We start from the raw sequence: 23,372 nt of genomic DNA, 5'->3' as shown, positions 1-23,372 counted from the left end.
ATGAAGCTTTGAGCCCCAAAAGAGGGGTTTGGACGCTAAAAATGAGGGTTTGGGCCATAAAAAGGCAATTCTGAACTCCAGACTCAAAGCTGTAGACCCTAGAAGTGGAGCTTTGAGCCCCAAAAGAGGGGTTTACACCACAAAAATGACGGTTTTGGCCTTAAAAAAGCAGTTTTGAACTCTAAGATCAAAGCTGTGTACCCTAAAAATGAAGCTTTGAGCCCCGAAAGAAGGGTTTACACCCTCAAAATGAGGGTTTGGGCCATAAAAAGGCAATTCTGAACTCTAGACTCAAAGCTGTGGACCCTAAAAATGAAGCTTTGAGCCCCAAAGGAGGTGTTTGGACCCTAAAAATGAGGGTTTGGGCCATAAAAGGGCAATTCTGAAGTCTAGACTCAAAGCTGTGGACCCTAAAAATGAAGCTTTGAGCCCCAGAAGAGGGGTTAGACCGTAAAAATGAGGGTTTGGAAACTCAGTATATGGCTTGGAGCCTAAAAACGACTGGCTGGATCCTAAAACTGAGCCTTTGGAGCCTGAAAATCAGACTTCAGAAACTAAAAATGCAACTTTGGACTCTAAACTGAGACTTTGTAAACTGAAATGGAGCCTTTGGACCATAAAAATGAGGGTTTGGGCCATAAAAAGGCAATTCTGAACTCCAGACTCAAAGCTGTGGACCCTGAAAATGAAGCTTTGAGCCCCAAAAGAGGGGTTTACACCCTAAAAATGAGGGTTTGGGCCATAAAAAGGCAATTCTGAACTCTAGACTCAAAGCTGTGGACCCTAAAAATGAAGCTTTGAGCCCCAAAAGAGGGGTTTGAACGCTAAAAATGAGGGTTTGGGCCATAAAAAGGCAATTCTGAACTCCAGACTCAAAGCTGTAGACCCTAGAAGTGGAGCTTGGAGCCCCAAAAGAGGGGATTACACCACAAAAATGACGTTTTTGGCCGTAAAAAGGCAGTTTTGAACTCTAAAATCAAAGGTGTGTACCCTAAAAATGAAGCTTTGAGCCCCGAAAGAAGGGTTTACACCCTCAAAATGAGGGTTTGGGCCATAAAAAGGCAGTTCTGAACTCTAGACTCAAAGCTGTGGACCCTAAAAATGAAGCTTTGAGCCCCAAAGGAGGTGTTTGGACCCTAAAAATGAGGGTTTGGGCCATAAAAGGGCAATTCTGAAGTCTAGACTCAAAGCTGTGGACCCTAAAAATGAAGCTTTGAGCCCCAGAAGAGGGGTTAGACCGTAAAAATGAGGGTTTGGAAATTCAGTATATGGCTTGGAGCCTAAAAACTACTGGCTGGATCCTAAAACTGAGCCTTTGGAGCCTGAAAATCAGACTACAGAAACTAAAAATGCAACTTTGGACTCTAAACTGAGACTTTGTAAACTGAAATGGAGCCTTTGGACCTTAAAAATGAGGGTTTGGACCATAAAAAGGCAATTCTGAAGTCTAGAATCCAAGCTGTGGACCCTGAAAATGAAGCTTGGAGCCCCAAAAGAGGGGTTGGACCCTAAAAATGAGGGTTTGGGCCATAAAAAGGCAATTCTGAAGTGTAGAATCAAAGCTGTGGACCCTAAAAGTGGAGCTTTGAGCCCCAACAGAGGGGTTTACACCATAAAAATGAGGCTTTGGGCCATAAAAAGGCAATTCTGAACTCTAGAATCAAAGCTGTGGACCCTGAAAATGAAGCTTGGAGCCCTAAAAGAGGGGTTTACACCATAAAAATGAGGGTTTGGGCCATAAAAAGGCAATTCTGAAGTCTAGAATCCAAGCTGTGGACCCTAAAAATGAGGGTTTGGAAGCACAGTATATGGCTTGGAGCCTAAAAACGACTGGCTGGATCCTAAAACTGAGCCTTTGGAGCCTGAAAATCAGAATTCAGAAACTAAAAATGCAGCTTTGGACTTTAAAAATGAGATTTGTAAAGTGAAATGGAGCCTTTGGACCCTAAAAATGAGGGTTTGGGCCATAAAAAGGCAATTCTGAAGTCTAGAATCAAAGCTGTGGACCCTAAAAATGAAGCTTTGAGCCCCATAAGATGGGTTGGACCCTATAAATGAGGGTTTGGAAACTCAGTATATGGCTTGGACCCTAAAAACGACTGGCTTTATCCTAAAACTGAGCCTTTGGAGCCTGAAAATCAGACTTCAGAAACTAAAAATGCAGCTTTGGACTCTAAAAATGAGACTTTGTAAACTGAAATGGAGCCTTTGGACCTTAAAAATGAGGGTTTGCACCATAAAAAAGGCAATTCTGAAGTCTAGACTCAAAGCTGTGGACCCTAAAAATGAAGCTTGGAGCCCCAAAAGAGGGGTTTACACCATAAAAATGAGGGTTTGGGCCATAAAAAGGCAATTCTGAACTCCAGACTCAAAGCTGTGGACCCTAAAAATGAAGCTTTGAGCCCCAAAAGAGGGGTTTGGACGCTAAAAATGAGGGTTTGGGCCATAAAAAGGCAATTCTGAAGAATAGAATCAAAGCTGTGGACCCTAAAAATGAAGCTTCGAGCCCCAAAAGAGGGGTGTACACCATAAAAATGTGGGTTTGGAAACTCAGTATATGGCTTGGAGCCTAAAAACGACTGGCTGGATCCTAAAACTGAGCCTTTGGAGCCTGAAAATCAGACTTCAGAAACTAAAAATGCAGCTTTGGACTCTAAAAATGAGACTTTGTAAACTGAAATGGAGCCTTTGGACCTTAAAAATGAGGGTTTGGACCATAAAAAGGCAATTCTAAAGTCTAGAATCCAAGCTGTGGACCCTGAAAATGAAGCTTGGAGCCCCAAAAGCGGGGATTACACCCTAAAAATGAGGGTTTGGGCCATAAAAAGGCAATTCTGAACTCTAGAATCAAAGCTGTGGACCCTAAAAATGAAGCTTTGAGCCGCAAAAGAGGTGTTTAGACCCTAAAAACGAGGGTTTGGGCCATAAAAAGGCAATTCTGAAGTCTAGAATCCAACCTGTGGACCCTAAAAATGAAGCTTGGAGCCCTAAAAGAGGGGTTTACACCATAAAAATGAGGGTTTGTGCCATAAAATGCAATTCTGAACTCTAGAATCAAAGCTGTGGACCCTAAAAATGAGGGTTTGGAAGCACAGTATATGGCTTGGACCCTAAAAACGACTGGCTGGATCCTAAAACTGAGCCTTTGGAGCCTGAAAATCAGACATTAGAAACAAAAAATTCAGCTTTGGACTCTAAAAATGAGATTTGTAAACTGAAATGGAGCCTTTGGACCCTAAAAATGAGGGTTTGGGCCATAAAAAGGCAATTCTGAACTCTAGACTCAGAGCTGTGGACCCTAAAAATGAAGCTTTGAGCCCCAAAAGAGGGGTTTGGACCATCAAAATGAAGGTTTGAGCCATAAAAAGGCAATTCTGAAGTCTAGAATCTAAGCTGTGGACCCTAAAAATGAAGCTTTGAGCCCCAAAAGAGGGGTTGGACCCCAAAAATGAGGGTTTGGAAACTCAGTATATGGCTTGGACCCTAAAAACGACTGGCTGGATCCTAAAACTGAGCCTTTGGAGCCTGAAAATCAGACTTCAGAAACTGAAAATGCAGCTTTGGACTCTAAAAATGAGACTTTGTAAACTGAAATGGAGCCTTTGGACCTTAAAAATGAGGGTTTGGACCATAAAAAGGCAATTCTGAAGTCTAGAATCAAAGCTGTGGACCCTGAAAATGAAGCTTTGAGCCCCAAAAGAGTGGTTTGGACGCTAAAAATGAGGGTTTGGGCCATAAAAGGGCAATTCTGAACTCTAGAATCAAAGCTGTGGACCCTAAAAATGAAGCTTGGAGCCCTAAAAGAGGTGTTTACACCATAAAAATTAGGGTTTGGGCCATAAAATGCAATTCTGAACTCTAGAATCAAAGCAGTGGACCCTAAAAATGAGACTTTGGAAGCACAGTATATGGCTTGGACCCTAAAAACGACTGGCTTTATCCTAAAACTGAGCCTTTGGAGCCTGAAAATCAGACTTCAGAAACTAAAAATGCAACTTTGGACTCTAAACTGAGACATCGTAAACTGAAATGGGGCCTTAGGACCCTAAAAATGAGGGTTTGGACCATAAAAAGGCAATTCTGAAGTCTAGAATCCAAGCTGTGGACCCTGAAAATGAAGCTTTGAGCCCCAAAAGAGAGGTTGGACCCTAAAAATGAGGGTTTGGGCCATAAAAAAGGCAATTCTGAAGTCTAGAATCCAAGCTGTGGACCCTAAAAATGAAGCTTGGAGCCCCAAAAGTGGGGTTTGGACCCTAAAACTGGGGGTTTGGGTCATAAAAAGGCAATTCTGAACTCCAGAATCAAAGCTGTGGACCCTAGAAGTGGAGCTTTGAGCCCCAAAAGAGGGGTTTACACCACAAAAATGATGGTTTCGACCGTAAAAAGGCAGTTTTGAACTCTAAAATCAAAGGTGTGTACCCTAAAAATGAAGCTTTGAGCCCCGAAAGAAGGGTTTACACCCTCAAAATGAGGGTTTGGGCCATAAAAAGGCAGTTCTGAAGTCTAGAATCAAAGCTGTGGACCCTAAAAATGAAGCTTGCAGCCCTAAAAGAGGGGTTTACACCCTAAAAATGAGGGTTTGGGCCATAAAAAGGCAATTCTGAACTCCAGAATCAAAGCTGTGGACCCTAAAAATGAGGGTTTGGAAACTCAGTATATCGCTTGGACCCTAAAAACGACTGGCTGGATCCTAAAACTGAGCCTTTGGAGCCTGAAAATAAGACTTCAGAAACTAAAAATGCAGCTTTGGACTCTAAACTGAGACATCGTAAACTGAAATGGAGCCTTTGGACCCTAAAAATGAGGGTTTGGGCCATAAAAAGGCAATTCTGAACTCTAGAATCAAAGCTGTGGACCCTAAAAATGAAGCTTTGAGCCCCAAAAGAGGGGTTTGGACCCTAAAAATGAGGGTTTGGGCCATAAAAAGGCAGTTCTGACCTCTAGAATCAAAGCTGTGGACTCTAAAAATGAAGCTTTGAGCCCCAAAAGCGGGGTTGGACCCTATAAATGAGGGTTTGGAAACTCAGTATATGGCTTGGACCCTAAAAACAACTGGCTGGATCCTAAAACTGAGCCTTTGGAGCCTGAAAATCAGACTTCAGAAACTAAAAATGCAGCTTTGGACTCTAAAAATGAGATTTGTAAACTGAAATGGAGCCTTTGGACCCTAAAAATGAGGGTTTGGGCCATAAAAAGGCAATTCTGAAATCTAGAATCCAAGCTGTGGACCCTAAAAATGAAGCTTTGAGCCCCAAAAGAGGGGTTTGGACCCCAAAAATGAGTGTTTGGAAACTCAATATATGGCTTGGACCCTAAAAACGACTGGCTTTATCGTAAAACTGAGCCTTTGGAGCCTGAAAATCAGACTTCAGAAACTAAAAATGCAGCTTTGGACTCTAAAAATGAGACTTTGTAAACTGAAATGGAGCCTTTGGACCTTAAAAATGAGGGTTTGGAGCATAAAACGGCAATTCTGAAGTCTAGAATCCAAGCTGTGGACCCTGAAAATGAAGCTTGGAGCCCCAAAAGAGGGGTTTACACCCTAAAAATGAGGGTTTGGGCCATAAAAAGGCAATTCTGAACTCTAGAATCAAAGCTGTGGACCCTAAAAATGAAGCTTTCAGCCCCAAAAGAGGGGTTTGGACGCTAAAAATGAGGGTTTGGGCCATAAAAAGGCAATTCTGAAGTCTAGAATCCAAGCTGTGGACCCTAAAAATGAAGCTTGGAGCACCAAAGGAGGGGTTTGGACCATCAAAATGAGGGTTTGGGCCATAAAAAGGCAATTCTGAAGTCTAGAATCAAAGCTGTGGACCCTGAAAATGAAGCTTGGAGCCCCAAAAGAGGGGATTACACCCTAAAAATGAAGGTTTGGGGCCATAAATAGGCAATTCTGAACTCCAGAATCAAAGCTGTGGACCCTAAAAGTGGAGCTTTGAGCCTCAAAAGAGGGCTTTACACCACAAAAATGAGAGTTTTGGCCGTGAAAAGGCAGTTTTGAACTCTAAAATCAAAGCTGTGTACCCTAAAAAAGAAGCTTTGAGCCCCGAAAGAGGGGTTTACACCCTAAAAATGAGGGTTTGGGCCAAAAAAAGGCAGTTCTGACCTCTAGAACCAAAGCTGTGGACTCTAAAAATGAAGCTTTGAGCCCCAAAAGAGGGGTTTACACCCTAAAAATGAGGGTTTGGGCCATAAAAAGGCAATTCTGAACTCTAGAATCAAAGCTGTGGACCCTAAAAATGAAGCTTTGAGCCTCAAAAGAGGGGTTTACACCATAAAAATGAGGGTTTGGAAACTCAGTATATGGCTTGGACCCTAAAAACAACTGGCTGGATCCTAAAACTGAGCCTTTGGAGCCTGAAAATCAGACATTAGAAACTAAAAATGCAGCTTTGGACTCTGAAAATGAGATTTTGTAAACTGAAACGGAGGCTTTGGACCCTAAAAATGAGGGTTTGGGCCATAAAAAGGCAATTCTGAAATCTAGACTCAGAGCTGTGGACCCTGAAAATGAAGCTTGGAGCCCCAAAAGAGGGGTTTGGACCATCAAAATGAAGGTTTGGGCCATAAAAAGGCAGTTCTGAAGTCTAGAATCCAAGCTGTGGACCCTAAAAATGAAGCTTTGAGCCCCAAAAGAGGGGTTGGACCCCAAAAATGAGGGTTTGGGCCATAAAAAGGCAATTCTGAACTCCAGACTCAAAGCTGTGGACCCTAAAAATGAAGCTTTGAGCCCCAAAAGAGGGGTTTGGACGCTAAAAATGAGGGTTTGGGCCATAAAAAGGCAATTCTGAAGAATAGAATCAAAGCTGTGGACCCTAAAAATGAAGCTTGGAGCCCCAAAAGAGGGGTTTGGACGCTAAAAATGAGGGTTTGGGCCATAAAAGGGCAATTCTGAAGTCTAGACTCAAAGCTGTGGACCCTAAAAATGAAGCTTGGAGCCCCAAAAGAGGGGTTTAGACCCTAAAAACGAGGGTTTGGGCCATAAAAAGGCAATTCTGAAGTCTAGAATCCAAGCTGTGGACCCTAAAAATGAAGCTTGGAGCCCTAAAAGAGGGGTTTACACCATAAAAATGAGGGTTTGGGCCATAAAATGCAATTCTGAACTCTAGAATCCAAGCTGTGGACCCTAAAAATGAGGGTTTGGAAACACAGTATATGGCTTGGACCCTAAAAACGACTGGCTGGATCCTAAAGCTGAGCCTTTGGAGTCTGAAAATCAGACTTCAGAAACTAAAAATTCAGGTTTGGACTCTAAAAATGAGATTGGTAAACTGAAATGGAGCCTTTGGACCCTAAAAATGAGGGTTTGGGCCATAAAAAGGCAATTCTGAAATCTAGACTCAGAGCTGTGGACCCTAAAAATGAAGCTTTGAGCCCCAAAAGAGGGGTTTGGACCCCAAAAATGAGTGTTTGGAAACTCAATATATGGCTTGGACCCTAAAAACGACTGGCTTTATCCTAAAACTGAGCCTTTGGAGCCTGAAAATCAGACTTCAGAAACTAAAAATGCAGCTTTGGACTATAAAAATGAGACTTTGTAAACTGAAATGGAGCCTTTGGACCTTAAAAATGAGGGTTTGCACCATAAAAAAGGCAATTCTGAAGTCTAGAATCCAAGCTGTGGACCCTGAAAGTGGAGCTTTGAGCCTCAAAAGAGGGGTTTACACCACAAAAATGACGGTTTTGGCCATAAAAAGGCAGTTTTGAACTCTAAAATCAAAGCTGTAGACTCTAAAAATGAAGCTTTGAGCCCCGAAAGAGGGGTTTACACCCTAAAAATGAGGGTTTGGCCCAAAAAAAGGCAGTTCTGACCTCTAGAATCAAAGCTGTGGACTCTAAAAATGAAGCTTTGAACCCCAAAAGAGGGGTTTACACCCTAAAAATGAGGGTTTGGAAACTCAGTATATGGCTTGGACCCTAAAAACAACTGGCTTTATCCTAAAACTGAACCTTTGGAGCCTGAAAATCAGACTTCAGAAACTAAAAATGCAGCTTTGGACTCTGAAAATGAGACTTTGTAAACTGAAATGGAGCCTTTGGACCTTAAAAATGAGGGTTTGGACCATAAAAAGGCAATTCTGAAGTCTAGAATCCAAGCTGTGGACCCTAAAAATGAAGCTTTGAGCCCCAAAGGAGGGGTTTGGACCATCAAAATGAGGGTTTGGGCCATAAAAAGGCAATTCTGAAGTCTAGAATCCAAGCTGTGGACCCTTAAAGTGGAGCTTTGAGCCCCAAAAGAGGGCTTTACACCACAAAAAAGAGGGTTTTGGCCGTAAAAAAGCAGTTTTGAACTCTAAAATCAAAGCTGTGTACCCTAAAAAAGAAGCTTTGAGCCCCAAAAGAGGGGTTTGGACCCTAAAAATGAGGGTTTGGGCCATAAAAAGGCAGTTCTGAACTCTAGAATCAAAGCTGTGGACCCTAAAAATGAAGCTTGGAGCCCCAAAGGAGGGGTTTGGACCCTAAAAATGAGGGTTTGGAAACTCAGTATATGGCTTGGAGCCTAAAAACGACTGGCTGGATCCTAAAACTGAGCCTTTGGAGCCTGAAAATCAGACTTCAGAATCTAAAAATTCAGCTTTGGACTCTAAAAATGAGATTTTGTAAACTGAAATGGAGCCTTTGGACCTTAAAAATGAGTGTTTGGGCCATAAAAAGGCAATTCTGAATTCTAGACACAAAGCTGTGGTCCCTAAAAATGAAGCTTTGAGCCCCAAAAGAGGGATTTGGACCCTAAAAATGAGGGTTTGGGCCATAAAAAGGCAATTTTGAAGTCTAGAATCAAAGCTGTGGACCTTAAAAGTGGAGCTTTGAGCCCGAAAAGAGGGGTTTGGACCCTAAAAATGAGGGTTTGGGCCATAAAAATGCAGTTCTGAACTCTAGACTCAGAGCTGTGGACCCTAAAAATGAAGCTTTGAGGCCCAAAAGAGGGGTTTACACCCTAAAAATGAATGTTTAGCCAATAAAAAGGCAATTCTGAACTCTAGAATCAAAGCTGTGGACCCTAAAAGTGGAGCTTTGAGCCCCAAAAGAGGGCTTTACACCACAAAAATGAGGGTTTTGGCCGTAAAAAGGCAGTTTTGAACTCTAAAATCAAAGGTGTGTACCCTAAAAATGAAGCTTTGAGCCCCAAAAGAGGGGTTTACACCATAAAAATGAGGGTTTGGAAACTCAGTATATGGCTTGGACCCTAAAAACGACTGGCTTTATCCGAAAACCGAGCTTTTGGAGCCTGAAAATCAGACTTCAGAAACTAAAAATGCAGCTTTGGACTCTGAAAATGAGATTTTGTAAACTGAAACGGAGGCTTTGGACCCTAAAAATGAGGGTTTGGGCCATAAAAAGGCAATTCTGAAGTCTAGAATCAAAGCTGTGGACCCTAAAAATGAAGCTTTGAGCCCCAAAAGAGGGGTTTGGACCCTAAAAATGAAGGTTTGGGGCCATAAAAAGGCAATTCTGAACTCTAGAATCAAAGCTGTGGACTCTAAAAATGAAGCTTTGAGCCCCAGCCCTCCTGGCCACCAGCAAGCCCTGGTTCACTGTAGGGCCAGCACACCGTGCCCAGGAGCCCTCCTCACCCTGGGGGCCCTCTCTTCTCATCCTCCCCGTGCAGTGACTGCAGCCCCTGCTGCCAGCTTTCCCGCGCGTACTGCCGCCAGCACTGCCGGGCGTCTCTTGCCACAGCTGCGGCGCTGCCCAGCTAAGCAGCACCACCAGGGCATTCGGTGTGACATGCCTTCGCTCCCTTCCTTCCTCCCATAGAGCCTGCCATACCTGAAGGACGCCCAGGCCACCCTGCGAGAGGCGGCCGTGAGGTTCATTGGTGAGCCACAGCCCCCGGGGTCCCTCTTTTGGCAGCCTGGCCCCACTCCCTGCCGCTGCGCTGGCAGCAAGGAGCAGCCCTGTGGCTGCCAGAGCCCCGGCCTCCCCGTGCAGGGCCTTGGCCTCCCCCTCCCAGCCCTGGCTGCCCACGCAGGTGGGCTTGGTGGCCGCCTTGCTCAGTCCCACCCCCTCGGCCACTGGTCTTCCCTGGGGTCAGCCCTGACCAGGGGCAGGAGGGCGTGCAGCCCAGCCGGCAGGGCCGGGGGCTGTGCTGCTGGGAGCATGCTGGGGGGCAGGGGTCTGACGACGCTCTGTGCCTAGGGCTTGCCGCGCGGCCCCTGAGGGACCAAAGCAGGGAGAAGCTGTCTGAGATCTGCAGCGGTGAGTAGGGGCTGGTGGGGCAGGGGACAGAGCCTGGGCAGGGTGCTGCCATGCCGTGCCCTGCTCCAGGGAAACGCTTCGGGGGCAGGGAGGCAGAGGGCAAAGGGGAAATGGCAGCCCCCGAAGGAATCAGCATTGCCCGGAGAGCTGCCTGACGCCCACGCTTTCCAGCAGCCCAGAGGTATCTGCCTGGTTTAGTCAAGATGTCATTTCAGTTCCCACCACATCCTTCTCTTCAAAACGCTGTGTTTCTACAGACTATTTCATTGATCGTTGTTTGCCCTAAAATCTGATTGTTTCCCTGAGGCAGAAAAATAATAACGGGACTTGTGGGAACCACTGAGAGCTCTTTGCAGAAGATCAAGACTTACACAGGGATAAATACGCATTTCCAAAGACCAGAGGTCCTGTTTCCCGGCGAGGCTAGCAATAGGAAGAAGTTTGACCACAGCTCGGAAGAGCAAAAATCGTGACCGTAGGGATGTTTCTGGTTCTTCTTTTCCACCCTGCCGCTCTGTTGGCAGTTTCAAGGGTGACATTTCCTCGTTGCCACGCTTGAGCTAACCGTGACTCCCTGGTGAAGGATGCCTTTTAGGCGGGAGGTTTTCCGCTAAGCCTGGGAGCGGAGAAGAGGAAAGGGACGCACAGCGCGTTCTTCCCTCCCACAGCTCTGCTTCGACACTGGGGCGGCGATTCTCCAGGCCTGCCGATATAACTGCCTGGAACAGGCCTGGCCCTTGCTTAGGAAGGGAGCTGCTGTGCTGGAGTCTCCGTGGGGCAGAAGCTCCTCGGGCTGGCCTGGATCCCCGCCGCGGTGCTCGCGGGCGGGCGCTCGCTGGCGCCCCAGGCCCTCCCCTGCAGCGCGCAGGCAGGGGAGGCAGCCGGCCGTGCGGGTACGGCAGGCACGGAGGGAGCGAGGGCGCCGACGGGCAGTTTTACAGCGGGCTCGTCCGAGCGCCTCGGCAGCTCTTTCCCGCCGTTTTCCCCTCGGCGCCGTCCCATCCCCCGAGGCTTTCCACAGCGCCGTCTCAGGAAGCGAGACCCTCTGCTCCGGCCGCGGGGCTGCCGGGCCTCGTCTCGCACGCTGCCCTCCCCCCTCGCTCGCAGCTGCCGCTCAGCGCTCTCAGCCTTTCCTGAAGACGCTTCCCCAGCGGCGCTGCGGGGCTCAGCCGCGGCAGCGGCGGGTCCCCCACCGCGCAGCCGGGGCCGGCTGGAACCGGCTGGAACTGGCCGTGTCCGGCCCGGGGCGGCCCAGGCGTCTCCTCCCAGAGGCCGCCCCTGCAGCGCCCGGCGCAGCAGGCGAGGGAGAGCCCGCACGGACCCAGCGCTGGGCACCGGCTGGGGAGGGTGGAGGCGAGGAGGCAGGGACGGCACCGCCAGGCGCTCAGGGCGCGGGCGCTGGTGCCGGCGGGACCGCACACCGCAGCCGCCTTCCTCCCGCATACTGACTTGCGGAAACCGGACTCCGCAATCTATGAGACTGTAAAGTAGGTATGTTTATTCAGCGCTGGGCGGCACGGGGGGTAGTCCCACCAACATCGTGCGCGCCTCAACGCAGCACTCACCATAAATATATACAGTCAGATATTACATATTCATAGAGTTTTGTAATACGCCTATACATACGCATGACCTGTCCCCGCTGTGTATTAAAATGAGTTCCAAGAAGTCATTTCCATAGACCCCTCCCCTCTGCGCTTGCGCATTGCCTCCTAGTGGTGGTCGTCGGGGGTCGTGGGGATGAAGGCTGGTAGTTCCTCTTCGTCACCGCTAGTGACCTTTTGTTCTTGCGCAGGCTCAGTTGTCGTCTTACTTTTGTCCATCCCGCAGGGTCAGTTTTAGCTGGCTTCTTGAGACAAGTTTTTAGTCTTTATCGGGAGCTGTCCTTGTGAGGCGCCTCAGTTAATTTACACCATAGCTAAGCCGGCCTTATCAGGCTGAGCCGGCCTTGTGAGGAACAAAGTATCAAGCCCCTACCTACTGATTCAATCTTCTACCTCCTATTAATCATTCAACTACTAAAATTCCTTAATCCCTTGTCTCAATACTTCCTTGAGACCCTTCACTCCATGAAAGCCACCTGAGGGGCCGTCAGGTCATTCAGAGAGATGCCGCCGCACTGCGTTAAGAGCCTTCTAAAGGGCTTACTGTTCATCTTGCAAAAACAGGTTTGTTTTCAAAGCTCCTAAGTAATATGCCACCGAATACGCGGCGCCGCAGATTCCTTCAGCAAAATACAGCCCAAGAAGCAGGAAAAGGAGGGTAAAAGCTTATCCGGCTTCCAATCGTTTTCTGCTAGAGAGGGGCACTGAAGCGAAAGCAAACACCGGCAGGCCCTCGTCTCTCTTCTCTTCTCATTGCCAGCCTTTCTGCCCCGCTCTCCGTTGCTCTGCCCAGGGCCCGCCACTGGCGGAGATCTTCGTCTCCTGGGAGGGCGGGGGAAAGCGCACAGCCTCAGGGTGCAGTGCCGGCAGCTCTGGGGAAAAACAAAGCACGGCCAAGCCCGTGAGCAGGGAGGAAGACAAGCCACTGACGGAGCTGCCGGGCCTGTGCAGCCTCCCTTCGGCCTGCTTCCATCTCCCCAAAAGTGCCTGCGGTGCTTTGCAGGCGAAGGAGGGGCTGCGGGCCGTGGCCAGGCACAGGGCTTCCTCTCCTGGGTCTGTCTGCCAGGGGAGGCCTCGGTGCCGGGGACAGCGCTTGGGCGAGGTGCTGCAAAGCCCGCGGAGCGTCCGTCGAGGCTGTGTGCCTGGGGGTGACGGTGGAGGCAGAGGACGGGCAGGCCCTTCGCCAGCCACCAACCGGCCGAGGGAGCAGCCAGCCCCAACAGATCGACCCCTCGGGATGCTGGCCGGGCGTCAAGGGCACCAGTGCGGGCGGGAGCTGCCGGGGACCAGTGCCTGGGAGAAGAGGGGCTGGCTCCCCCACGGGACTGCTTCCCCAAGGCGGCCGCGCGTCTCGGCAGCAGGCTTTCAGCCTACGGGCCGGGCTCCCGACAGGCCCTGCTGGGCTGCCGGCTCCCTGCCCCTCCCACCAACGAGCCTGCCCAGGGAAAGGGAAGAGCGGATGAGTGAAGCGGCTCCTCGGCTGGGGCCCCTGGGGCTTCCCCCAGGCCCTTCTTGCTTGCCCCGCTTGGCCTCTTCCTCCTGGCAAGAGGAGGCCCCTCGGCCGGGGCAGGGTCCCCGGGTCGCTGGCGTTGCCTGCCAGGGCTGGGGAAGGGGCCCTGCCAGTTGCTACCTGCTGGGACTTGGTCTCCTCCGGATAAGGTACCTTGCTCTGCATACTGCAATGCAAAATGTGTCAATGCCACGGAAAGGGTTTGCCTCTTACTTTGCAAGTAAAGGGGAGCGGGGAGCTTGGCACAACCGCCAGTCTGAGAGACACAGCCACTTTCATCTGCTCTGAACACCGGAGGAGTCTTAGCCCATCAGTACAAACAGGATGAATCCAGACCTTCCCTTTACAGCCTCGGTGTGCTTTGAAGTTGTTTTGAACACAGAGAGATGTAAAACGACAAAATATTCTCATGCCTTACTCCTTCTCAGGAACTGATCCCTTTGGCATTTTCAATATCCACAGGGCAATACAAACCAAAAATCAGTGGGACCACTTTTTTCCTCCCGAATATTCTTGTCTGACCAACAAACCCCTTGTTTGGAGAGGCTGGATCCCTCCTCCGCCCTCTCTGGGGTACCCCTGGGCTGACACTGGGGAGTGCTCCAGGTCCGCCTGACTACAGAAGCCACTCAAACACAGGCGGTACAGTCAGGACAACAGGTTTATTACCCTGCTGCAGGCTGCACTGGGCAGGTACGGGGCTGCTGGACTGGGACCCCCAGGAGTCCCGGCCTCATTCTTAGCTGCACCTTCTATTCCCTCTTTCCCCCCGTTTCCTGACGCTCTGCTTTCATAACTTTTGTCTGCTACTTTTCCCCCTTACTGTCTTACTAGTTCAACCCCACGCCAACTAGATTACTCCTTTCGTGCTCTGCCAACTCCAAGTTTCTCACTTTGTTAGAAGGTTAGTTCAACCCCAAGCCAGTGAGAGCTTCTGTAAGCAGTGAGACAGCAGACGCCACAAAAAAAGTCTATCCCCTCTGCTGCCCACCCTAGAAATCCCTAGAAATCTCTAACGGCCCACAAGAGCAGCCTCGCTGCTGTTCGGATCAGTCAGCCAGGTGAACACGGGGCTCTAGGACACACCGAAGGGCAACGGGGAGGCCCCCAGGGGACATGAGGGCAAAGGGGTGCCCGGAGGCACCCCGAGAGCACCCAGGTGCCCAGGATTGAGCCGGCCCCGTGCCCCCCCAGGCGACGCCCTGCCCCTCCCTGCCTGGGCGGCGGGTCACAGGGGGGCCCTTTGTGACCTGAGCACTGCATGTGCTCAGCGTGGTTGCAGCCCACAGCCCGCAGTGTCCGGCAGGACGGCGACGGGACAGGGCAGGAGCATGGAGCCGGCGAGGAGCCCCCGTGCACAGCCCACGTCTTTTCCCACCGCCCGTCGGCAGCCCCGTGGCACCAAGGCATTTTGCCGAAGCTTCCCCCTTCCCCACCCCTATCCCTTTCCTCCGTCACGCAGGATGGCGGAGAGACCCCCCAGCCGCCCCAGGGTGGCCTGGGAGCAGGGCGGGGCTCCCCAGGAGAGCAGTTCTCCACCGGAGCCCTACGAGGTGTGCATGCTCCAGCCACTGCAGATTGGTGAGTGAGGGGTGCTGTTGGTCTGGGCAGGGCTGGGGCCGGCGACCGCACCCTGCTCCGTGCCAGGATCACGTTTCCCCGGCATGCTGGCAGTGGGGGTCCCATGGGTGGTGGGCATGATGGTGCCTGAATGCTGGGGCTGCTCAGGGCTGGGAGCTGGCCCCAGCACGGCCTCTCCCAAGGAGGGAGAGAGCAGAGGGGACCAGCTCCTGCTCCAGGGCACAGGCAGCGAGAGGCAGCGGGGTTGGCAGGAGGCAGCGATGCTGTGGGACGGGGACACCTTTCCTGCCCATCTGCAAGCGAGTTCCTCAGCCCGGGGCACCGGGGGCTTTCCCTGCCGCGCCACGCTCCCCCGCATCCAGCGCTGACACGCGTGGGAAGCATGTGCCAGGGGAGTGGGCATGGGGCTGGACAGAGGGCAGATCTCCTTCCTCTGCTCTCCTGCCCCCGGACCCTCCCTACCGCCCTCCCTGCCCTCCTCCTTTATTAGATGCCAGCTGGTTACCTGTGTACGACCTGGCTAAGGACAGCGTGGACTTCATCCTGGCCTTTGTCAGCAGCCCAGAAAAGGTAACCACGGCCATTGCAAATGCGGCTGTGCCAGCCTCTGCTGACAGGGGCTCTGCTGCCTGCTGCCTGCTGCCGGAGGTGCGCTGGCTGGGCAGAGCTGCTTCTCCCAGGTCTCCCACGCGGCACTGCACCCCCAGGGCTCCGGTCCCGCTGGCCATGCATCCCCCCTCTCACGCTCCCTGTTTGTCTCTCTGTTCCCCCGGCTGCCAGGACGAGGGCCAGAAGACAAAGTTTATTCAGGGGATCCACAGACTGTGCACAACCGCCAGGTCCCATGGCTTGTCACAGGGCCTGGATCTCTTCTGCCACAGCTACAACCTGGTGGAGAATATCAAGGTGAGGGGACACCCGGCGCCTCCGGGGAAGGGGGCAAGGCCTCCCGGCACCGGCACCCTGTGAGGACAGCGCTTGGGCACGTCACGGGGCTGGTGGCACTGGGTGCTGGCAGCTGCCAGGTCCCATTCCAGCTGTGCTCTGCAGGTGCTGCTGGAAGAGGAGCCCAGGGACCAAATCGACACGACTCTGCGACTTGAAACCATGCTTGTCATCAATGAAATGAGGTACCTGCCCATCTCTCCTGGGGACCCCTGCCTCAGAGGTCCACGTCTACCTGCACTAGGCCTCGAGGCACGGCTCCCAGCACCGGTGTCCAACTGGCCCCTCTCTCTCTTTGCAGCTCAGTGGACACAGTGCTGGAGGGCAAAGAGAAAAGCCTCCTAGAAGCCTGCTTCTCGAGTGTCTTCTTGCTTCCTCCAGACAATGAACACTGGAACACGTGCAAGGGCAGCCTCTGCTTTCGGGTAAGTGCTGGGTGAGCTACAGCAGCCCCCAGTCCCTCTGGGCCGCTCCCTGGCCACCCCGTGCTGTGGTATGACCAGAGATCCAAGGCAGGGCAGGGTCTCGGCTTTGCTTTCCCACCCTCATCCCTTCGTCCCCTTCCCCTGGGCCTGGCCACATCCAGTGCCGCAGGCTGCTCTGCACACAGCAGATTGCCTGCCCTTGGGTCTCTCCCAGGCACCGCCAGGCAGCGCGGGAGTCCTCCCTTGCCTCTGGGAGTTCACATCAGTCCCCCGGGGGTGAGAGGGAGAGCAGGAAACGCTGCCACAACTCTTGTCGCCCTTGCAGACCCTGGCAGCCATGGACACCATGCTAGAGACGTTGGTGCTCAGCTTTCCTGCCTCCAGACTCAGCGAGGAGCTGCAGAATATCTTCCAGGTCGGGCATGTGCAAAGAGTGGGCTTCACAGGGGCGGTTCCTCACCCTGGGGGCAAGGGGGTGCCCACTCTTGAGTGGATGGTCCCAACCCCAGTGCCGTGCTGAGACAGCATACTGCAGGGGGGGTGCCCACCTCCCTCGGGTAACCAGGGGCTGCCCACCAGGCTCTTCCGGAGCACAGCGCCTGCAGAGGGTGGCATCTGCCTTCCTGCCTGGCCGCGAGGTTGGCCCGGGGGATTTGCCCCAAGCCTGCGAGCCCCGCTAGGGCAGGAACCCCACCACAGCCTTTGCTCGAGATCAGAGGAAGCCTTAATGGGCTGTGCGAGGCCAGCCCAGGAGTTCAGCAGTGCTGCTTCTGCTGGAGCAGCTGTCTGCTCCCAGGGCACACCAGCAGCTTCTCTCTTCCCAGATGCTGCTGAACTTCACCAACTCTGAAGGCAAACAAGTGCAGGAGAGAGCCGTGGAGAGGATCAGGGTGCTGAGCCGTCTCCTGGCCAAAAACCCCACACTGGAGGTAAGGAGCCAGGCACCCTCCAGCCAGGCCGTCTGCCCCTCCCTGCACACCAGAGCAGCCTGCAGCTCTCCCCACGGGCGGCTGCTGCCCAGCGAGCTGCTTTGGGGGAGCCGCAGCCGGCACGGCCCTGCAAAGCCCTGACTCACCAGGGATCCAGCCCTGGACACGCTCTTGGGTTCAGGGCTTTGGCACCAGCTGCCTGCCCTCAACCCTTCTGCTGTTCTGCCTCCCTCGCCCAGGCCTGGCACCGCTGTGGAAGAGACATCTATGGCCCTGTCTGCTATAGAGACATCCAGATCCCAATCCTGGGACAGCTGCTGGGACATCTCTTCCTTTGCCGATTTTCCACACAAAGAACAAGATTTGTAGCGTTGGATGCTCTTTATTGCCTCTATGGATTCATCAATAAACAAGAAAGTAAGAGAAGTTGTGGTGGGCTTCATCCCTCCGCACACAGACATCTCCTGATAGGTCTGCTTCTCTTCCTGGCCTCCTCTGCCCCTCACAGCTGCTTGCCGTAGCATCCCAGCTGTCATTCTGCTGCAGAAGCTGAGTGCTCTCCTGAAGTCCACCGTCTGTTCTCTGCTGCTCTCCTTCCTCCCTCCTTTCGGGATCTTGAACCCCACGGTTTTGTGGACCCCACAGCCAAAGCTACCACTGATTACCATGTCCCAAAGCCATGTCTTCCCTGTTAGTGAAGAGCAGATCCATCTGTGCATCACCCCGGCTGGTCCCTCCACTGCTTGTAGCAAGAAGCTCTTCCTGACGCCCTCCAGAAATCTCCTTGACCGCTTGGGTCCTGCCATTTTGCAAGCAGATCTCGGGGCGGTTTGGTGAGCTTGCTGGCAAAGCTGCTGTGTCTTACTGACCCTTCTGTGTTTCCCCCGCTCTTTAGGCAGATCAGTGCTACGGGACAAAGCACAACCTGCGAGCAACTCCTTGCTGTGGTTGCACTCCCGCAGAGACCTTACCATGGTAATGAGCTTCCCCCCGCCCCCGCCGCCTTGCTGGGACTCTTGTCCGTGGCTTCAGCAGGGGACTTGTGTGAGCAAAGGCATCCAGAATCGGTGGGGCCGGTGGGGCCTCACTGTCCCTGGAGAGAGGGTTCCTGCTGTCCCCGAGCAGGGACGATGCAAGGGCTGCACTCCAGCGTCCCAGCAGCAGCTCCAGCCCTCCTGGCCACCAGCAAGCCCTGGTTCACTGTAGGGCCAGCACACCGTGCCCAGGAGCCCTCCTCACCCTGGGGGCCCTCTCTTCTCATCCTCCCCGTGCAGTGACTGCAGCCCCTGCTGCCAGCTTTCCCGCGCGTACTGCCGCCAGCACTGCCGGGCATCTCTTGCCACAGCTGCGGCGCTGCCCAGCTAAGCAGCACCACCAGGGCACTCGGTGTGACATGCCTTCGCTCCCTTCCTTCCTCCCACAGAGGAATGTAAAATCCTTCACACCTGCTGAGAGGGCAGACCTCGTCCTTGTGGCCATGGAGGCGATGAGAGACTCCAGCATCTTTGACAAGGAGGCGGCAAGAAACGTGCTGGATATGGCCATGAGAGACCCTGACTTCTGGCTGGCGGATGTAAGTGGCCCGTGGCTGGATTGCCCTGCCCTTCAGCCCTGTCAGGCCTTGTTCCTGCCTCCATCCTCCCTCCCAAACCCAGGTGTCTCGAGCACCTGAAGCCGCCCTAAGGCAGCAGAGAGGGACGGGAAGGGCAGCTGAGGAAATGGCTGCACCCCAGTGGCAGCACCATCCTCACCTGTGTCCCCTCCAGGTGCCAATGATCATGAGGGGCATCCATGAAAAACTGGAATGCATCAAAATGGATTCAGTCCAGCAGAGCATGGAGTCACTACTTCTCCTGCTGACCGACCGGCACCCCATGCAGGTGGCCACGAGCCTGTGGCAGTTCTGTCCACCAGGAGACAGGTACTGCCCCCAAGCCACGAGGCCTTGTTCCCCGTGGGGAGAGGGGCCCAGAGACTCTCCAGCTGCCCGCCCAAGGAGCACTGCAGGACACCCGCGAGGAGCAGGGCCCGCCATCCCTCCACGCTTTCCAGCCCTGCTGGGCCGGCCTGGCCTGCAGCAGCCAAAGCTGACCAAGCCAGCCCGGACCCCCCCCCACGCTCCTCCCAGCCCCTCGGGGAACACCACCTCAGCCCCCTCCTGCTGCCCAGGGCATCCCAACCGAGGGGCAGGGTCTGCACCCCGCTGGGCTGTCCCAGGCCACGCTGCTGGGGTGAGGCAGCCCTGCTCTGACAGAGCGCTCTGGCTTGCAGCGCTGGCATGGCCGTGTGGGAGGTGATGCTTTCCATCCCCCAGACTTTGGAGAAGATCTTAAGGAAGTTCCTCGGCTTGCTCCAGCACCGGTGGTTGTGCAGGCTTCTCAGCTCCTTCACAGAAGGCACCTGCGGGCTTCACTTGGCTGTGAGTTACCAGAAAAGGCCTTGATCGCCTTCAGCGAGCCCTGCAGGCTCTGCCAGTATCTCGCTCCTGTGTTTGTTTCAGCTGATGGCCCCCAGGGAGTTTGAGTCAGAGGATGTCGGTGACGAGTCCCACGTCCAGAGCTATCAGAGGCATCCAAGCCTGGTGATGGTCCAGTTTCTCGGAGGCCTCGTCACGCTGTCAGAGAGACCCGACATGGTGAGCAGGGCGTCGTCAAGGGGAGCCATGTTGGCAGCTGGGGGCTGGGGCAGTGGGTAAGGCGGTGGCTTGGCCTTGGCTGGGAGTCAGGCGGTGGGGTGACGGCTCCAAATGCCCTCCCTGCCATGGCGGGGCCTGGTGGCTGCCTGGGGAGCTTTCCGGGCACGGGGGGTTACCAAGCCATCTGCCCCTTCGGGCCTGTGGGAAAAGGGGGTGGCTGAGCAGGGGACAGGGAGGCTTTGCTTCCCTGCCCTCCCCGCCCTACTCCTGCTCTCCCGCGTCCCCATCAGCGTGCCCATGGCCTCCACCTGCCAGGAGGCTGCCGCAGAGACTCCTGTGCCACCACCTGCCAGGAAGCCGGACGGGAGGCTGGTGCCCAGTGACCAGAGCATTTTTGCCAGGGTGGTCTTTGACCGTTTCACAAGAAGGAAACCGTCTTTCATACAGGCAAGAAAAATGCAGGTCCTCCTGCCACGCATCATGGAGGTGTTCCAGGAGGGCGACACAGATATCAAGATGAAGGCCCTGCTGGTCTTCAGAAATGTGATGGGTCACCTGAAGAGGAAGGAGGCCAGCCTCATCGCTGTGCAGCTGGCGGAGGAGCTCCTGCCCCTCTTTGACGATGTAAGGCTGATGGGGGAGACTGAGCCCCGCAGAGGGGCACTGGGCAATGGCAGCTGCCCTTCAGCCCAGCCCTGAGGGCAGCACTCGGAGCAGGGTCTGCTCCCGCGGGCTCTCGGGGGATGGCTTCTGGGCTTTGCAGCCCAGCACAGCTTCTCCTTGCTGCAGAATCTGACCCCGGAGCCTCTCCCCTCACGTCAGCCACGGTAACGGCCCTGCTCAGGGCAGGGAGCCGCTGGTGCTGAAGTCCATCCTTCCTCCTTCCTACCAGGAGTCCAGCCCACTGCGAGAGCTCTCCATCTGCCTCTTCAGAGACCTGGTGGAGTCAGTGGTAGGGAGCGGCAAGAAGAGGATGAAGAACTACGCGCAGAGAGTACTGGTCCGGCTCTTCTTTCGCATGAGCGACCAGACCGACAGCATTGCCAAGGTACAGATTTCAAAGCTGACCACTGACAGAGAGAAGGGCGTGCTGACACCACACGGGTGGCCTGGGCATCAGGGGCAAGGGCTGCTGGCAGCTGGCAGCCCTCCTCCAGTGCAGCCCGCAGGAAGGGTCCCTGCAGACCCAGCGTGAGCAGGGGCGGAGAAGATGGCACGGACATTTCCAACACCCGCCCTGCCTGGCCCAGCAGGGCCAGCAGCAGCCCGTGCCCACCGAGGCCTGAACACGCGTGTCCCTACAGGCTTCTCAGCTGTCCCTGCAGGTGTGGAAGACCAGGGCTTTGAGCCTCAAGTCCTGTCCCCCAGGGCTGTGCCCAAGAGACCCCCAGATGTTTGGGCCAGGGCATGTCCCAGTTTCCTAAGGCCACGATCGCCCCAGGAACAGAGCCCAGAGGAGGGGGACGCCAGGTCTCCTTCCCCAGGCTGTGGTGCCATCTCCCAGCTTCTGCTGCTCCGCAGGCCTCCGGGGAAGCCCTCCTTGCTGTAGCAGAGCTCCTCAAGTGGAGACAGCTCAAACACCTGCTGCAGACACAGCAGACATGGAGGATTGGAGAGTGCTTGGTGAGGACAAGCCCCAGGGCCTGGGGACTGAGGCCCACCTGGGCCTTGCAGTGGGATGGAGGGGTCTCAGCACCCGTGGGACCCCTCTGCCTGTGGCTCTCTCTCAAACTCACTCCCACAGGGCTCCTGGCCGGGAGACGGGAACGGCCTGGGGGGGAAGGGGAAAGGGGGTGCTGGGAGGAGGGACTGGTCCGGCCAACTGGGCAGGGACTGTGACATGCCCATACCCTCGTGCTCTCTCCAGCTGGCGCAGGACAGGAGCAGGGCTGAAGAATACTGTCATCAGAGCCTGCCATACCTGAAGGACGCTCAGGCCACCCTGCGAGAGGCGGCCGTGAGGTTCATTGGTGAGCCACAGCCCCCGGGGTCCCTCTTTTGGCAGCCTGGCCCCACTCCCTGCCGCTGCGCTGACAGCAAGGAGCAGCCCTGTGGCTGCCAGAGCCCCGGCCCCCCCGTGCAGGGCCTTGGCCTCCCCCTCCCAGCCCTGGCTGCCCACGCAGGTGGGCTTGGTGGCCGCCTTGCTCAGCCCCACCCCCTCGGCCACTGGTCTTCCCTGGGGTCAGCCCTGACCAGGGGCAGGAGGGCGTGCAGCCCAGCCGGCAGGGCCGGGGGCTGTGCTGCTGGGAGCATGCTGGGGGGGCAGGGGTCTGACGACGCTCTGTGCCTAGGGCTTGCCGCGCGGCCCCTGAGGGACCAAAGCAGGGAGAAGCTGTCTGAGATCTGCAGCGGTGAGTAGGGGCTGGTGGGGCAGGGGACAGAGCCTGGGCAGGTAGCTGCCATGCCGTGCCCTGCTCCAGGCAAACGCTTCGGGGGCGTTTGGGCCATTCCTGCGCAGACACGGCGGTTCATCTGGGCTCTGTTTCTTCCTGTCGCAGCCCTTCAGACCTTGGAGAAAGACAGCGACCCCTCCATCCGTTCCCTGATAGCTCAGACTGTCCTCCTGCTGGGCTCTCCGAGGGAGCAGCCAAGATCAGGACGCACCCTGCGAGCACTGTGCTGCTGGTGCTGCTAAGGCAGGCGGAGGTGCAGCTTTCCTCAGGAAAATGGCTGTAGTTTAATAAAGCTGCAGCAAGAAGCCCAAACCCACGGTGTCCTTCAGGTGTGGAGCGCCCTGAGCGTGCTGAGCAGACAGCGTCATTCCTGGCCTCTCCCGCTGCCTGCAGGACAGCTGCCCCCTCAGCACGCCCTGGCCCCAGCCTTGTTTTACAAGTTCACCCCTCGGTGAGGCTTTCCCCAGAAGCAGCCACGTTTGTTCACCCCCTGGGGAAGCCTTTTCTTTAGGGAGGCAGAGGGCAAAGGGGAAATGGCAGCCCCCGAAGGAATCAGCGTTGCCCGGAGAGCTGCCTGACGCCCACGCTTCCCGGCAGCTCATGGCAGCACAGCACCCACTGACCCAGGGTGTCCCTGTACCAAAGCCCCAGCTGCTCGGGGGAGGGCAGGGGAGGGGAGGTGCTTATCCCAACCTGCCCCTCCAGAGACATACCAGGGCAAGAAAAGGTGCCCACTCTCTGCCAAGCTTACGAGTTGTCGTTCATCCTGGTATTCAGAGGTGGCCGCCTTTGCCACACTCTGGGCTTGCACGTCCTTGATGTGAGCCAGGGGAGGAGTTTCCCTGCGGAGAGAAAGGAGCTGTGCCCCCGCGGCCTGCCCCATCTCCTCTGGGGTGCTGCGACCGGGCTCCCAGCCCTGTGGGCAGCCGGGAAGCTCTGGCCGTGCCCAGTGCCATCAGCCAGGCAGTGGGGCCACGTGCGCCAGACGCTCCGTGGCCACCTCCGGAAGCCTCAGCAGCAGAGAGCTCTTCACCGCCCTGGCCAGCAGCTCCCTGCTCTGGCACCAAGCCCAGGCCGTCCCCTTGGGTCCTTGGGAAACCTCTGCTCCGCCGGCACGAGGTGGCCGGTGCTTCAGCAGGGAGAGAAGGAGATG

General features: G+C 54.5%; 1 protein-coding gene across 1 annotated transcript; it reads left to right on the top strand.

The window, feature by feature from the left end:
- The first annotated feature begins 19,357 nt into the window (after nt 1-19,357).
- LOC142074008 (maestro heat-like repeat-containing protein family member 7) lies at nt 19,358-22,482 on the top strand. The gene is made up of 6 exons (XM_075134356.1): nt 19,358-19,826; nt 20,274-20,874; nt 21,348-21,449; nt 21,694-21,796; nt 22,118-22,177; nt 22,325-22,482. Exons 2-6 carry the CDS (start codon nt 20,800-20,802, stop codon nt 22,459-22,461), a joined length of 477 nt encoding a protein of 158 aa, XP_074990457.1. The 5' UTR covers nt 19,358-19,826; nt 20,274-20,799; the 3' UTR covers nt 22,462-22,482.
- The last annotated feature ends 890 nt before the right edge of the window (nt 22,483-23,372 follow it).

This window comes from Calonectris borealis, chromosome 32 (genome assembly GCF_964195595.1).
Source record: "Calonectris borealis chromosome 32, bCalBor7.hap1.2, whole genome shotgun sequence".
NCBI lineage: Eukaryota > Metazoa > Chordata > Aves > Procellariiformes > Procellariidae > Calonectris > Calonectris borealis.
This window is presented reverse-complemented; position numbering and strand designations above follow the sequence as displayed.

Bases quoted from the DNA above. Each gene is read 5' to 3' on its own strand.
- LOC142074008 (XM_075134356.1), top strand. From the start codon at position 20,800: ATGAAGAACTACGCGCAGAGAGTACTGGTCCGGCTCTTCTTTCGCATG. The intron at 21,450-21,693 runs GTGAGGACAAGC...TGCTCTCTCCAG, and splicing joins GGAGGATTGGAGAGTGCTTG to CTGGCGCAGGACAGGAGCAG. The intron at 22,178-22,324 runs GTGAGTAGGGGC...TTCCTGTCGCAG, and splicing joins GCTGTCTGAGATCTGCAGCG to CCCTTCAGACCTTGGAGAAA.